The 16,141-nt window shown below is 47.1% G+C and overlaps 1 protein-coding gene and 1 pseudogene across 2 annotated transcripts; one reads left to right on the top strand and one right to left on the bottom strand.

The window, feature by feature from the left end:
• Window positions 1–432: 432 nt before the first annotated feature.
• Window positions 433–9,052, top strand: LOC115650874 (trem-like transcript 1 protein). Of its 2 annotated transcripts, none has more exons than XM_030561410.1 (8): window positions 433–838; window positions 1,475–1,762; window positions 2,697–3,053; window positions 4,219–4,539; window positions 5,848–5,947; window positions 6,704–6,798; window positions 7,010–7,065; window positions 7,725–9,052. In XM_030561410.1, the coding sequence occupies exons 2-8, from the start codon at window positions 1,720–1,722 to the stop codon at window positions 7,971–7,973; spliced, it is 1,221 nt and encodes a 406-aa protein (XP_030417270.1). In that variant the 5' UTR covers window positions 433–838; window positions 1,475–1,719; the 3' UTR covers window positions 7,974–9,052. The 2 variants fall into 2 exon arrangements, with proteins under 2 accessions (XP_030417270.1, XP_030417269.1); XM_030561409.1 differs by having other exon boundaries at window positions 433–1,005.
• A 503-nt stretch (window positions 9,053–9,555) lies between these two features.
• Window positions 9,556–16,141, bottom strand: part of LOC115651271 — a 32,979-nt pseudogene continuing 26,393 nt past the window's right edge.

Below are 16,141 nucleotides of genomic sequence, written 5' to 3'. Positions count from 1 at the left end.
CAAGAACTCACCCCCAGAATGCCAACTGCACCCCAATGGCCAAACCCACTACCAGCAATGCTTTCCTTTCCCCGGCACTGGTTGTAAACCCAAGGCAGAGCCAAACAAAACTGACTTTCAAGGCTTGTCAATGCACACAATTGGTTTGTGGCAAGTTGAGGTGTGAGCATATGCTATACTAGCCCACCACAGACTAACTGCCCATGTGACCCTGCCGAAGCTCAATCCACTTTGATCTACTCGTCTTTGAAACAGGATTAGATCAAAACACACCAACGAACTGTTAATGCGCATCAGAAGCTGCACAGGGACTAACCATGTGGGCTAGTGTGGGTCTCACACCAGCTTGCTTCCAACTAAATATTTGTGTAGACAAGTCCATATTCCCCCCCCCCACACACACACACACACACACACACACCACGAAGACTAGTGCTGGTTTTCCCATCCTGTGAAAAATGTCAAAATTTCAAAATGTTTCCCCTGCCACACTGGGATGAAACCGAGCCCTTTTGAAGTTTTTTGTGAAACATCCAATAGGAAGAGAGAACAGAATAACCAATAGCCCGGCAGTTATGGCAGTCATCTCAGATCTGAGTGCCCAATGAGCTGTTCCAATGAACAGGTCACTGTTTATACAAAGTTGGAACAGCTTCAACAGGAGAGATGGAGAGAGACGCATCCCAAAACAGCCAATAGGACTGGATGGATCAGCTGAGCCAAGCCGTGCATTCCAATCTCCCACACAGAGACCAACCAACATGAGCCCGCTTTCCTTTCCTCAGCACTGTAATCCTCCTTCCTTTTGTATGGCTTTAAGCAAAACTATCACCTCCAGGTCAGCATCCCAAACACAGAGCTAGAGAATGACACAAGGGACCCTGATGGGAAGAAACTTGGGGGTGTTCTACTAAGGAGATGGCATGGCCTAGTGAGTTAGGCCCTGGCTTAAGACTCAGAAGACCTGTGTTCTGCTCCCATCTCTGACTGGCTGTGTAACACTAGGTAAAGGAATTACCCATCTCTGTTTCCCTCAGAGTACAATGTAGCTATGGCTAATTCACCCCTTTACAGGGGCAGCTCTAGGTATTTTGCCGCCCCAAGCACGGCAGGCAGGCTGCCTTTGGCGGCTTGCTTGCGGAGGGTCCACTGGTCCAGTGGCTTGGGCGGCACGCCTGCGGGAGGTCCGCTGGTCCTGCGGCTTCAGCAGACCTGCCGCAGGACCAGCGGGCAAGCCGCCGGAGACAGCCTGACTGCCGCCCTCGCAGCAATCGGCAGAGCGCCCCCAATGGCTTGCCGCCCCAAGCACGCACTTAGCATGCTGATGCCTGGAGCCACCACTGCCCCTTTATAAAGTGCTTTGTGATCTAGGGATTGAAAGCTGTTCATATGCTATACACCAAGGCTTCAAATGTCATTAAAAATACAACATGTGTTAATCTCTCTATTTTTTCCCCTCACTCCCCCAAAACAGATATCTAAACATGTGCTAAAATGAGAAACAGCGGATCGCCAGAACACAGGCTTCCTGTGTGATGGCTCAGAATAGGACTGTTGTAAAAGCATCTTTCCAACAATTGCAAACTATACTGTCACTCTGGAGCATGACGACACAGACAGTGACAAAGGGAGTTCACTGCCAACCCATGTTCACAGCGACAAAAAAGCCTCAAAGCTGCATTGCGCCTCTCCGAGATCTAAACCGCTTCCCACTACAGGATGGGCCGTTTCCCAGCCCGGCTTCTACTGTTGGCACTAACAGGTAAGGCACGAGAGATCGTCCCTCCCCTCCCGTAGACACAGAACATTCCGTTTGCTCTTGCATTCGTAGCATGCTGCACTTGTTTGCTCTTGCACTTATCACATTGGCAGGTTGTGAGCAGGCAAGGAAATTGGGCACCCAGCTATTTGCAATGGCGAGAAATGCTTGGTTTGCTGGGTCTCCATATTTTCCCTCAGTCACTGCATATGTTATAGTGGAATGAAAAGCCATAAAGTGGATTTCAGGGAGGGTTTAACCAACCCCAATTTTTGGAAACAGGCTCTCCTCATGCTAGAAGGGATTCCTGTCTCCAAACCAACCTAGGAACTGGGTGCCAGGAGTCTGGAGAAAGTAACAGAGAATGTGCTGTAGGGAACAATCCTGCAAGATAGCTAGAGGATTAGATGATCAGACCAGTGCCAGTTTAACAGACAGAGCCAGCCTAGTTCACATGCTAGCCTGCAATGAAGATCAGGGCACATAAGCTTCACAGTGGAGAAGAACCTGAGAAGCTGAATGGGAAGGAGGCAGTGGCAGGGGCAGCTCCAGGCACCAGCACACCAAGAGCGTGCCTGGGGTGGCAAGCCACAGGGGGGCGCTCTGCCGGGTGCCGTGAGGGCGGCAGGCAGGTTGCCTTCAGCAGCTTGCCTGCGGAGGGTCCGTTGGTCCCGCGGCTTTGGCAGACCTCCCGCAGGCGGCCGCCGAATTTGCGGGACCGGGGACCTCCCGCAGGCAAGCTGTCGAAGGCAACCTGCCTGCCATGCTTGGGGTGGCAAAATGCCTAGAGCCGCCCCTGGGCAGTGGCAATGGCTCAAGTCTCAGCACAGAAGCTCCTTTAGACAGAGATGGGAGCCTGGAGAACCAGTCACAACAGCGTGAAGTAGCAGCACTGATGGGCAGGTCATTCTCACCGATGTTTTTCTTTCCTTGGCAGGGCCGTGCCTGGCAAGAGAGGAGCTGGAATTGGTGCCAGCTGTACAGGGAAGTCCTTTCAGTACAAACTGTTACTACAATAATGACAAGTATTCACCAAAGGAGAAATTCTGGTGCAAGATGCTGTCAGACCGGGAATGCAACAGCAGAATCTTCCTGAGCATCCAAGCAAAAGGAGAGAAATACCTAAATATTGCACCAAAAAGAAGGGTCCATCTAACAAACTCAGGAACAGGCTGGATTTCTGTGTCCATGACGGAGCTCCGGATAGAGGATTCAGGAACATACTTGTGCGGGGTTTTCGATCATCAGACAATAATCCCATTGAAAATTATTAAAGTGACGGTTTCTTATGATGGTGAGCTAAAGACCAGTCGTGACCTAGTTGGGACACATATCAGCTCAAACCAGGATATTCCAAATTAGACTAATGCTCCATTCCTATTCCAAAGAAAACACGGGTCTATAGATGTCAGTTTCCCAGTATATATTATAAAGAGAAATGGTTACAATAACAACCTTCAATTACATATCTAGACATAGAAACACCATGTGTATCATACTCATATATGCATGTATTTAGACAGACAACTTATCACATATCTGGTAAAAAGAAGAGCTGGTTAGGAACCTATTCCTCCCACCCCTCGAATAATTTTGACCAACCCCCCCCCCAAACACACAACATTTTTAGCCTTTTTATCAAAACAACAAAAACTGTTTTCTGTTTTCAATTGTTCAATTTAAACTTTTTTTAAAAAATTATAAAAATTAATATTTTCCCCAAATTTCCTATTTAGTCAAAAAGCCATTTCACATCAAAAATTGAACCTTTTACACAGAAAAATCTTTGACCAGGTGGGATAGAAACCCACGGTCTGGAGAAACCCCACTCCCAATTTGAAGTTCTGGTTACTAGCTGGGATAATCAGTAACAAGACTGGGCTTCTTCATTCACACCATCCCTGTCCTGTTTGAGTGTTGTTTGTTGTCACTGCTGGTGAAAGGTGCTGCAATGACACCTCTGGACCCTTATCCTGACACAAAGGGGAAGCCCAATGTGGTCAGTTGCAGTGCAAGTTTTCCCATGCTGCCCCAGCCAAACTATCTCAGCCCTGTCCTGGGTGGTCCTCCATTCTAGGGACGAGGGAGGTGTCCCCTCTTCATGGCTCATTCAGTTCTTGGTTTCTCAGATGCTAAGACTGCCAGCAGCAGAGAGGCCTGTTGTGAAGGTGCATTTTGGGAGTGGTGGCTGCATTAGCAGATGCTCAGGCTGGTTCAGGGTTGCCTCGTGGTGACTGATGTGCAGTTTTCCAATGGCAATTGTGCACAAACAATCCTAGGATATATTTTCCTTGAGCTGGGAGAGATGATTTCTATGTCTTTTGCAAGGTCCTGTTGGGCTGGAGTTTGGTCTGATCCTTTGTCTTCCCATTTAGATGCAGGGGGCATTTATAGATCTGCAAGACATGTCTCTTTCCTTCCTGCTCTCACAATAACCAGTCACTGGTTTCTCTCTCCAGCTCCCATGAGGCTATCTGCCAAAAAAGGAGGCTCCATCTCCCTAAATTGTTCTTATTTTGTGATGGACAACAGCAGAAGACCTAATAATTTTACCTGGTGCAAAATGATAACCGCAACCAGATGTCAACCTGTCGTCAGCGTTAAGTTCGATCAGATTGTTAATACACAAGGAAGGACCAGGATAAAGATCGACCGGTGGAACAGAGTGATTATAGTGACACTGATGGGGCTCCAGCTACGTGACTCGGGGGAGTATCATTGTGAGACCCATCTTCAGGGAAGTACCATGCTACTGAAGATGATCACGCTGAATGTTTTGGGTGAGTTACTCAAAGAAAACTATCCTTCCCTTAAAAGTCAGCAAATTCTCATCCCCTGCTGGATGTGGTTACAGGGCAGAGTTCAGATGGGCTCCTCAGAGCAGGGAAATTGCAGGAGACCCAGAGACAACTTCTGAATTTACTAGTATTATAAACAAACTTGGCCAGATCCTCTGTCCTACGTAAATCAGAGCAGAATCATTAGTTGTTATGGACCTACCCCAATTTACACCAGTGAATGAAATGGCCCCAGAACTGATCTGAATGTTGCCCAAATCTCTGACTGAACTCATCCCTTTGTTACAGTTCACAAATATTAAACTTTTTTTTGATCACTTGATAATTACCTGTTCTGTTCATTCCCTTTGGGGCACTAGACATTGGCCATGGTCGGAAGACAGAATACTGGGCTAGAAGGACCTTTGGTCTGACCCAGTATGTCTGTTCTTATGTTCAATACCCATTTTCACGCCTCTCCGCCCTTCCTACTCTGAGCCAGTATAGGACACAGAAATAAATTGGGAGAAGCTATTCCTGTGGTCTTTCTGACTAGACTGAAAATGGAGCCTCACAAGAGATAGCTTGTCCCCAAGACACTTCCATCCCAATAACCCTGAAGAGGGTCAGATCAGAAGCTGAGCACTCAGATCCTTATCCAAGGGGACCTTTGGTCCATATGTGGCTTATCGGTCCCTTCTCACATGTATTCTCCAGCAGTAGCCATGCTTTCCCTTTCATCTGACCTACCAGGTCCATCTCACCAAAGGCACTCAGCAATTGGCAAAGTTGGGTGCATGGAAACCAATGGTTGTCTAGACTATCCCTCTGGGCATTCCAGGGTTCCTTCTAGTAAATTTACCAAGGCTTTCTATACTAGCTGTAAAAGTCTCCAGTGAAAAAACATAGACCAGTGGGTGGTGTGGGGGCCTGGGAATCAGCAGATGTGAGTTCTAGCTCCATATCTGCTACTTACTTCCCAGCGGTATTGACACTAAACTTTTTTTGCTCAGATACTACAGTGAGGGGCACCATATAACAACCTAGACAGAATGCACAGCACTTCCTTGAGGGATTATTGGACTACACTCCGATAAACCTCAGGGCTAGGACTCCTCTGGGTGAAAGGGCACAGGATGGACTCCTGTATCATACCCCATTGTCACATTCTCACTGCTAACCAACAAGCGATCACTCAGGATTAGTACGAGGAGGCTCTAAAGACTCATTGTGATTTCCCATCACTTCCAGAATGTCGAGCAGGCCAGGGCCATGCAGGGGAGGGTCACTCACTCTTGTGTTTATTTTCAGGAAAAAGTGTGTATTATGATACAATTAATGAGTCTACTTCGCCTCCCACTAACGAGGGGGAAACCGCCCACCCAACTGTGGCCAGCAAAAAGGAGCAGAGGTATGAACATCAAACAAACAAAAGACTTTAGGGTCCCCAGAGGAGATTTTCTGGGTCTGCTGCAGATTAAAAGGGTGGACTTGTAAAGACACACACACACACACACACACACACACAAAATCCTCTGAGTCTCTTACAGGGTTTGATCTAACCCCCTTAAGGCAATGGAAAGGCACCCACTGGCAGTAGTAGGAGTTGAATCAGGCCCTTAGGGAAGGAGTGGAGCTGTCTGTTCTTTCCACTCCATAGGAATACTTAGGGGATAAGCCCAGAGCCCAGCTGTGCTGCCTTCTCTGTCTCTTGCATTAAGAACACAGCGTAAGACCAAACAATATCACATGTCAAATGAGACCCATTACCAGGCCTGATCAGAGAGGACCCTGATAATTACCCTGATGAAAGACGGACCCATGGAGGGGATACAGCATCCTAATAAGGGGGTACAGCACCCTTTGAATTCTAGTAGCACTGCCAGCAAGTGCTAGAAAATAATTCAAACTCCTGAGTTTATCCCTTGCATGAAGCAACCCTGGGAAAATACAGCAGGGTCGCATCCTCCAGTGGCATCAGTCAGCGTAGCCCCATTGACGTCAGTGGAACTGCATCAAGGTACAAGCAGACAGTGTGATTTTTGCATGCTGAATTTAGATCTTGGAGCCTTAATCCAGTTTCCAACACACAGAGTCCCCTCCCAAATTAACCAGGTCACCTTTGATGCCAAGAATATTAATGCAGATGTTGTGCATTTCCTTGCAGAATTCTTTATGTTGTCCTGGCACTGGGCTCCTTCCTGGTTGGCAGTGCACTGATTGCTATCGTGGCTATTATTTTCACCATAGGGAGAAAAAGAGGTACATCTCTGTCACTTGTCCAGTTTTCATGCAGTTTGGGTTTGTTTCCCACTGGCCTGGATCAACAGTGGTGAGGGTCATGCTGAATGGAAATGGGGTGGGGGGAGAGTTGTGCTAGATCCTTCATCCCATGACCCACTTTTAATTGTATATAAAAATACAAAGGGTTAGGTACAGTTTTTCCATTAAATTGAGATTCTGTCTTTCACAGTAGGGAACGGGCTGAATTTTGGTGAATACCCTGACTGCAGACTAGCAGCAGAGCAGGTAGGTTGAAGATCTGGTATTTCTAGCACTTTGTTCCATCTCCTCCATATAGCTATTTGAAGCAGATGGAAGCAGGATTGTCTAGTGTTTAGAGCAGGCAGATGGGAATCAGGATTCTTGTATTTCTGTTTGTCTGCCTGTAATACAAATATTGCCATGACCACAAGTTGCATGAAGTTTAATGTCCCTGAATCTGATCAGCATGAGCTCAGAGGTCTAACTTCAGAGATCCTTGAATGCTAGATAGACTTATAGGGTCGGAAGGGACCTCAGGAGGTCATCTAGTCCAACCCTCTGCTCAAAGCAGACCAATCCCCAGATTTTTACCTCAGTTCCCCAAATAGCCCCCTCAAGGATTGACCTCACAACCCTGGGTTTAGCAGGTCAATGCTCAAACCACTGAGCTATCCCTGACTGAACAAGGCAAGATGGGAAGTGCCTCAGTCCAATTCCTCAGTCCTTAATATAGGATTCATATAGGGGGGTGTTCTCTGAGCACCCCAGAGAACCGTATTTCTCTTTTCCCATACTCCCCCAGTTTCAACCTCTAGAGAGGAGATTTTTAACTGTGGTAAAGTGAAACTTAATATTCAGGAAATGGAAATGTTAAAAAGGATGACTTTCGATTTATTCTCCTATTATTTGTGGCTTTCCAAAAGGATGAAGAACATTCCAGAGATGCCACCCCAGATGCGGAATTGAAGAATGGTATAATATATGCCATGCTAAGGCTCCCACCCAAGCCAAAGCCAGATGATGTCACATATGACAACGTGGAGCTTCCACAAAAGCCAAAAGGTGCCAAACATTCAGCTGTCCTGTTCTCCTCAGGCACCATGGAGTATGCAACCATCATCTTTGGAGATTCACCTCCTCGGTCTGAGACTAAAGAGAAACAGTGTCCCTAACCATGAAATCTAGTGTCCCTCTCATAGTTCTTCTTCTGAACTGCTAACGCAGAAACTACAGTCACTGACAATTGAATGCATCTGGAATTGAAAGGAAGATACATCCTGTACTGGTTGTCACTAGCTCCTCTGGGTATTACTACAGTGCATCATCTTACATAAAAATTGTAGTGTGAGGCTTATTTACCTGGTGGCCTACTGGCACAATAAGGCTCTGAACTACTCTATGATAGGCCTGTGTCCAATTTCCTGTTTCTTGTCCCCATGGCCAGGCAGGTGCAGGGAATGCTCCGGTGGTAACACACTCGCTCCTTGGTGGGGAGAGTTACTGACCTGCATTGCCCAGCAGGAGCAAGGATGACAGGTGCTGCAGGGAGTCCCACAACCAGAGGAACTGCACTGTAACATGGGGCTATGGGGGTACAAGTGCAAAGCAAGTGAAAAGGAGCAAAGAAGGAGGGAATGGATCCAAAGGACTGGGACAGAGATTCAAAAAACCTCCCTGGAAAAAACAGCTACACTGCTAGGATAGCCCAGTAGCAGGATTCAGCCACTGGGAACTAAATGCAGTGGAAGGATGGGGGACATTTACTTTCTCTAGTGGCTCTATTTTTAGTGATAGGCAGCTATAAACTCCCCCGTCAGGAAACTGGGTCCCTCTGATAAGAGCGGCCACAGCGTCCCAGTAGGGAAGTGCTGTGAAATATAAGAACATGCTACATTTCCTTTTCAGTCTTATAACTTCTCTAACAGTTCAGTTAACACCACAGTGGCTACCTTTCAATCACCTCCCTGTGTTCGGCCCCAGTTCAGCAAAGCACCGAAGCACGTGCTTAACGTTAATTCCTGACTTCCATGAGACTTCATGTGCTTTGCTAAACTGGTGCCTTGTGCCTCACCGAAGAGCATATGATTGTGCAAAGTAAAACTGTATTGCAATGCAGAGTTAACTGTGGGTAGGTCTGAGAGTCACTCTGTATTCACTTCTATGGCACATTATAAATATGTCTTAAATAACTTTATTATGAACTATACACATTTCAAACTGTCGCAGCTTCCATTAAAATCTATGCAATTGATACGATGGTGGCTAGTCCCTGCAGGAGAAGAATTATGTTGGGGAAGACTATTTGCAGCAATTCCCAGTGCATTAACAGGAGGAATGAGTTCCTGGAAGAACAGTGGAACAGATTCCATAGCAGGACTGTTGCTATCCACCGCCCAAGGGTTCAGGTGCGAGTTTTCAATACTCCCATCAGGAGATATATGCTGGAAGTGGGGTCTCAGTAGGACTGTCACAGAACCTTGCCCCACTCCCAGGTTATCCTAGGGTATGTCTGCACTACAGTGAAACACCCACAGCTGGTTCTGAGACCCCTCAGAGCCTGGGCTCTAGCCCAAATAGCCACATTGCAATTTGACAGCCTCACAGCCAGAGCCCGAGCCCTGCAAGCCGAGTCAGTTAACACAAGCCAGTCCCTGGTGTTTGACTGCAGTGTCATCATACCCCTTAAATACAGATTTCAGAGTAGCAGGCTTGTTAGTCTGTGTCCACAAAAAGAACAGGAGTACTTGTGGCACCTCAGAGACTAACAAATTTATTTCAGCATGAGCTTTCATGGGCTACACAGAATTACAGAGTTATCCCAAATCATTCCAGGGTCCCACAAACACCACTGAACTACGAAGACTAAAAGAAAAGAACCCCTTTGTGTCACTTTTCCCCATTTTTCCAGTATCCCTCCTAAAATTCTCTGCTGGCCTCTGAGCCACGACGAGGCAGGTTTTCAATGTACGTGCTCCAAATTCCAACAAACCCTCCACCCTACCCAGCAATGTCCCAGCTCGGACAGTCTCTCCTGCCCCCTCAGACTTTGTCATCGTCAACCTGGGGTTTTCTGGACATTGAGGGCAAGGTGCGGGGTGCAGTGCTGATATATTCCATAGGCTCACCAGTGGGCAGCATGTGTGGGGGATGCGGGAGTTTGCCCCAGCTGGAGATGAACAAAGGTCAATTCCTCCAGCCTGGGTTCGGATTTCAGCCTCAATGTGACAGATTTCATGTATTCTCGTGTGCCCTCTTCATCCTGATCTTTGCTGTCCTTCAGCTCTTTGACTCTGCCGGAGCTCTGATTCTGTGAACAAAACAGGAAATCTTCTCAGCATGGTTTATAACAATAGTGGAGGCTGAGACGATGCCCAAGAGGGCAAGACGGGAGAAGGAGAAAATGTTCAGCTTAAGGTGTTTGCCTGAGTTACCGAAGAGCAGAAAGCAAAGTGCACCTTGTTTGTCCTCCTACTGCTAGTTCTGTCATGGCATCTGTGCCCTATACAGTGGGAGAGCCAGATCTCTGACGCACAGGCCACAGGGGCTAAGAACATCAGGTCAGACGGTCATGAGAAGGGAAGTTGAAACTCATGTTACACAGTGGCCCCTGCTGACCAAGTTGGAGCAGCAGTAAAAGGGCTGCAATGGGAATTCTTGTCAGTCTTTTTGGATGCACAGGTGTCATGGGGTCTATAAAGGGCCAGGGAAAATAAAGAAGCAGATGAAACCTAGACCCGCTCCCCTTAATGCTGAATCTCTGCATTTCTTAATTAACTAAATCTGCAGTTTAGCAGGGGCTGTATCATAGGGGGAAATTTATGGGGGAGCCAAAATGGTGAACCTGCAACAAAGACTTCTCCGGTGGGATCTCTGTGTACCTACATCAGTTCCACTGCTGACCCTGACAATTCCCTCCACAAGTTATATAGTGAATGATAGACTCCCTTTAAATAGTTTGTAAGCCCTCTAGTGGTGCTCATCGTGTTTTATGTTTTAGAAGCCACCAGAAAACCAGTCAGAGACAGAGCAAGACGGTGTATGTAGCTAGGCTTTGCACATTTGTGTGCACTAGTAAACATGGTAGTTTGGGACCCAACTGCACCCAGGGGTGTTGTCCGTCATGTTATTGTTACATTCAGAACGAAAGTTACACCAAGTTGTCACTGGATGCCCATTGCACTGCAACTACAATTGCCCACTTTGTTTCTATTGGCACCCCAGAGCTCAGCTCCCCTGGCATTCAAAGGGAAGAGTCACGGCTCACCTTGTTCTGGACACTGTCAGGGCTCACACTGAGAGACGTTTCCTCCAGCCTGTTGTGGGAAGTGGCCGAAAGTTTGAGACCCTTCGACAAAGGGACCTGGCTCTTATCTTCATCTCCCAGGAGGTTAACAGAGGCTTTCAGGCTTTAAACCCTCGTGTGGTAGACCGGACTCGTCGAGCAGCGAGAAAGGAATTCTTCAAAGTACTAAAGAGAGGAGAATAGACCTGCTCTGAGTAGGGGGTTGGGGATGTGGTGCTTAAAATGGTGGCAGCAGCCTGTCTACACTAGGGCTTCTATGTAGCTGATCCTGGTGGAGCTGACTCCCTGTGAGAAGCCATGGGGAATTTTTGCAAAAGGCTAATGAGGTTCATTGGCAGAATTATATGGGCACGTGGGCTGGACTAGCAGAGGGTGCTGTGTGCATTGGCAGAGTCACGTGGAGGCCGAGTATAATGGATACCAGGACTGGAAGAGAACGGCATGTAACAGATCCAAGTGGAAGAGCTATGCATGCACAATACCTGCTCAGACCAGGCCTGGTTGTTACCAGTCCTTCCCTTACATATGCACTGGGATTGACATAAAAGAAAAATCACCCTGAGCGTTGAGCTGCGAGTCTCCCGGACCTTCTCGGGCATGTCTTCCATGACTCTCCGTAGCAACAGCCCCTGGCATTCCAGGAATCTAAAAAAGCCATGAGTGCCAAAAAGGGACACATTCGTTCTGCTCACCAACCACTGGGCCTTTGTGAAATTGTCCTCGAACAGATCCCAGTGCTGGAGTCTGCCAAACCTCCAAACAAACAGGAAGGAAGTCATCAACCTCTTCTATTCACCGACGGCCAAGGCTGCTTTAATATTGCACTCAACAACCCCGCTTATATTCTTACAGCAGCTTGGAAGGAGCCGCAGGTGGCTTTGCAGAGCCACTCATTACAATGGGACAAATGAGAAAAGAGCCTCCCCTATTTTGAGGGTTTAAGAGGGACTTAAATGGAGACAAGGTTTTGTGCTGGCCTCTGCACAGGGGTGAATGTCGCCCTAATTCCATATGTGCCCTAGGCAGTTACATGAAAGGGCCATTTCATTTTCAGAGCAGATGAGCACCTGTAGCTTCCATTAAAGTCAATGGGAGCTGCAGATGCTCAACGCTATGAAAATCAGGCCGCTTCTATCCAAATGCCGGAATTTAGGCCCCAAATTGGAAAATGTTGGCTTTATTTTTTAAAAATATATAGATTCTGCAGCAGGGAGTGAATTCTGCACCCAATTCCATACCTACAGGATCATGGTTCTTTCCCCCACAGCACACAAAAGAGTGCAAGAGCTAAAGCCCCAACACAGAGAAGTATCTGATGAGACCCCTGTATTACCAGATTGCCAAAGAGGAATATAGACTCAGCAAGATGTTGCTCTGAGACTTAAGGATGCAGCTAGCTTCGTATTGGTTTATGAACTGCAGGCACTCCTCAATGGGCCTGTAATCAAACCCTGCAAAAGAAATGGGCATCAGAGACAGTGTCGGAACAGAAGAGACCTCACAATGGTTGTTCACGTGGGTGCATGTTTGGTGATAAGGACCTTGGGTCGTCACTTTAAATCATAGCTGGATGCTGATTGAATCTGGCCTTTTTAGTGAAGCACCATGTCCCTGGTTCCATCAGAAAGCATCAGTAATGAGTTAGCATGAACGTGTCAGTTACCTTTCCTCCTAGAGAAGGCATCCTTACCAGGTAGTGCTTCCTGAGAATAAACCCCTGCACCCCATAGTGATCTACTCAATCCTAAGGCCATGGCTTTAGGAAATTAAGTTTGTTTTTTGATCAAATAGGCCCTATAAAAACATGTTTTCCCTTTTGATGTTTTGCCCATTAATAAGGAATCTGGTAGGTTCCCTGGCAAAAGCCAGACCTATGATAGATTCAAAGCCACTAATCCCAGCTTGTAGTGTAGAGGTGGAAACCAGATAAGCCCATCCCGTTGGACAAAGCCAGCACTGCTCTCTCTCTGTGCTTCCTCTAAATATGTCAGTAGCACACAGATTGGTCCCATCTAGTGCCTGATCAGCAGCCCAAAGTCAGCTTTCAAAACTGTCCAAAAGAAAGAAAAATGGCCTCCGTAAGCCAACAGGGATTTTCTTTCCTTACATTAAAATTCTCTATATAAAAAACTCATGGTAGGAAGAGCAATGACTCCCCTCTTCACACACTAAGGTCCCACCAGAAGAGAAACTGAGAGGGCCTGAGAAAGGCATAGCTGCATAAGAGGCTAGCAGATGCCTTTCCAAGTTGTATTCTTTTCTGGCCATCTCGGAGTCCCCTTGAAACATCTGAGTCTAGGCCTCAACATTCCTGATGCTCTGCTTCATGATGATGTCGTCTCCCTTTTACATTTAGAGCGTAAGCTCTTTGGGACAGAAACTGTCTTTGTTCTGTGTTTGTACAGCGCCTTGCGCAATGTGGTCCTGATCCATGAGTACAGCTCCTAGGTTCTACAGCAACAAAGATACTCCTAATGGCCATAATGGATACTGCTGGTAACACAACCCTCCCAGCCAGTGTAGGAGCTTCATTAAATGCCTCTTTCCATCATGAAAACAGCATGAATCCTGGCAGAGGATAGCAGTGTGTGGCCACCCTTGTTCTTAAACTACAGGTAGCACTTACCAGCATCACAAAGCAGCAGGTCTAAGCAGGCTGAATAGAAACATGCCAAGACAATGATGCTCTCCTCTTGAGTAGCGAGTTCCCACAGCCACTCCAAGACTCTGACGCATTGGGCGTACCTACAAAATAAGACCTACGAGCTCTAAGAGTGCCATTATAAACAATCCCTTGAGACCCTGTTGTGCAAAGGGAAAGTCTGAAGGGAGCTCTGACCCTAAAATGCGAACAGGAGTTGGCACCAGCACTGATTCAACAGTGGCCTTTCCAGCTTGCTGTATCATACTGTTGATCCTTGCCAGGTTAAAATCAATCCACACCTCCCCCTCCATCTACACCCAACAATCGCACCATCTTTAGGACCCTTCTTCCATCTCTATCCTGTCTTTCTTAGCCCACTCCATTTTCCCATCTATACTCATTCTTCCATCTCTCTTTATAAATCATCTTGACCAATGCAACATAAATACCCCAACTACAGAGAGTTAATACAGCAAAATGAAATGATGATAATACTTGTTCTTCAGGAACGCAGATTTGAAGAGAACTGAAAGAACCAGGCAGTGGAGGCTGGTTTTCCGGAGACACACACACATTGTGTGAGCTTGAAAGCCTGTTGAAGAAAGAATACATATGTCTGTATATATGGTGTGTGGGTTTATGCATATAAACTCTTCCTCCCAGCAAACGGTTAGAATGGACTCACCCAACTGGATGGATCTGGTCAGATGACCCAAGTAGAGCTTGCTATAGGCCAGTGTCTGAGCTAACTGAGCTGTCATTAGCAACCTCTCCCTGGTGAAGGTGAAGTTGTACTGGGAACTTCTCTGGATAGCCATCATCTCATATTTTAGCCACTCGTCTTTATAGCCCATACTTTGGGAGAACTGTGAAAAATCCATATACGTCAAAATGATCTAAGGCATTGAAAAGAAGAAATGAAAATGCACCCTGCTGAAACTCACCAACCGGTATAAAGAAAATATAAGGCTGTTGAAGGAAAAGCCACGCAGCAGGCCAAGCTGGAGAAGACCCTAGTTTTGGAGAAAGCCTGGGGATCTTGCCCAGATAGACCATGGTGTCTCATTGTAGATGGTATGTTTAGGTGGAGGAAAATTTCCCTACCTAGAGACAACAGCACTGAGCTGGAAGCAGCACATGCTCAGTGGAGGTCTGAAGCAGGATAACATGGGGCAGGGTTTTAAAAATCATGCTGGCACTCCATGGTTATCTGATTGCCACAGAGACTTTTCTAATTAAAAATGTAGCGACATATTTGACTTTTAATTTTTCCCCATGCTTCCAAGGCTGGGCTAATGGTAACTTCTCTTGCGAAACTTTTTCTTTCTTTCTTTCTTTCTCTTTTTTTTTTAATTGCCAGCTCATTTATAGTTTGCAATATGACAACGCAAAGCCTTTCTGTTCTCAATCAACCCCACACTGCGTTCACTCAAATACTGCCTGTGCCCAGAGACATTACCCCAGGGCATAAAATGTCCTAATTTTAGAAGCCTTCTGGGTACTTCCGTCTTCTCAGGGATTATTACTTCTGGTGCCATGCTGATGAGTGGAGGATATGCGCCTGGAGAGATGAGGTAGCTAGACCTTTGCCATCTATACCAGGATTATTAGCAAAGGGCACACACACCTGCATCTTGTTCTCAGACACATCTGCCAAATTTATTTCCATCAGGGCTGCCAGCCGGGAGTACTTCCTGTTGGCGGTAGAGTCCAGGCTGTAGAGCTGCCAGAACAAGGAGAGGCAGTGGATTTGCTGCTGCAGGACAGCTAATGCCTTCCCACTGGAAAGACATTGTTAGATATTAGTGGTCACACCAAGTCAAACATATACGGTAACTGCTAATTAAATAATGAGAGATAAAGCAAAGGGGCTCATTAGAAACCCTCTTGAACACAGCATGCCAATCACACCTATTGTGTTCAGTTTCCATGGTGACATTTGCAAATAGCCGCTGGGGATGAGGGCTAAGACACACAATCATCTGACTGAGGGCTTGTCTACATCACAAAGTTGCAGCGCTGGTGAGGGGGTTACAGCGCTGCAACTTAGGAGGTGTACACATCTGCAGGGCATCACCAGCGCTGCAACTCCCTGTTTGCAGCGCTGGCCGTACTCCCGTTTTGTCTCGGGTGTAGAGGATCCAGCGCTGGTGATCCAGCGCTGGAAATCAAGTGTAGACACTTACCAGTGCTTTTCTTGACCTCCGTGGAATAAGCAGGTATCCCAGCATACTGAGGATACCTCTCTGGTAATCAAGCAGGCCTCCTTCCCCGCGGTTTGCTCCGGTGTTCTCCGAATCCCCCCCCAAGCGGGTCTCCTTCCCCGCGGTTTGCAGGGGGGCTCGGGGAACGCGAGAGCAAACCGCGGGGAAGCAGGTCTCCTTCCCCGCGGT

The sequence above is a fragment of the Gopherus evgoodei genome, chromosome 4 (assembly GCF_007399415.2).
Source record: "Gopherus evgoodei ecotype Sinaloan lineage chromosome 4, rGopEvg1_v1.p, whole genome shotgun sequence".
In the NCBI taxonomy this organism is placed as follows: domain Eukaryota; kingdom Metazoa; phylum Chordata; order Testudines; family Testudinidae; genus Gopherus; species Gopherus evgoodei.
This window is presented reverse-complemented; position numbering and strand designations above follow the sequence as displayed.

Coding starts and splice junctions, on each gene's coding strand:
- LOC115650874 (XM_030561410.1), top strand. CDS start 1,720: ATGGGCCGTTTCCCAGCCCGGCTTCTACTGTTGGCACTAACAG. Junction 3,054..4,218: donor AGTGACGGTTTCTTATGATG/GTGAGCTAAAGA, acceptor TTCTCTCTCCAG/CTCCCATGAGGCTATCTGCC. Junction 5,948..6,703: donor GCCAGCAAAAAGGAGCAGAG/GTATGAACATCA, acceptor ATTTCCTTGCAG/AATTCTTTATGTTGTCCTGG.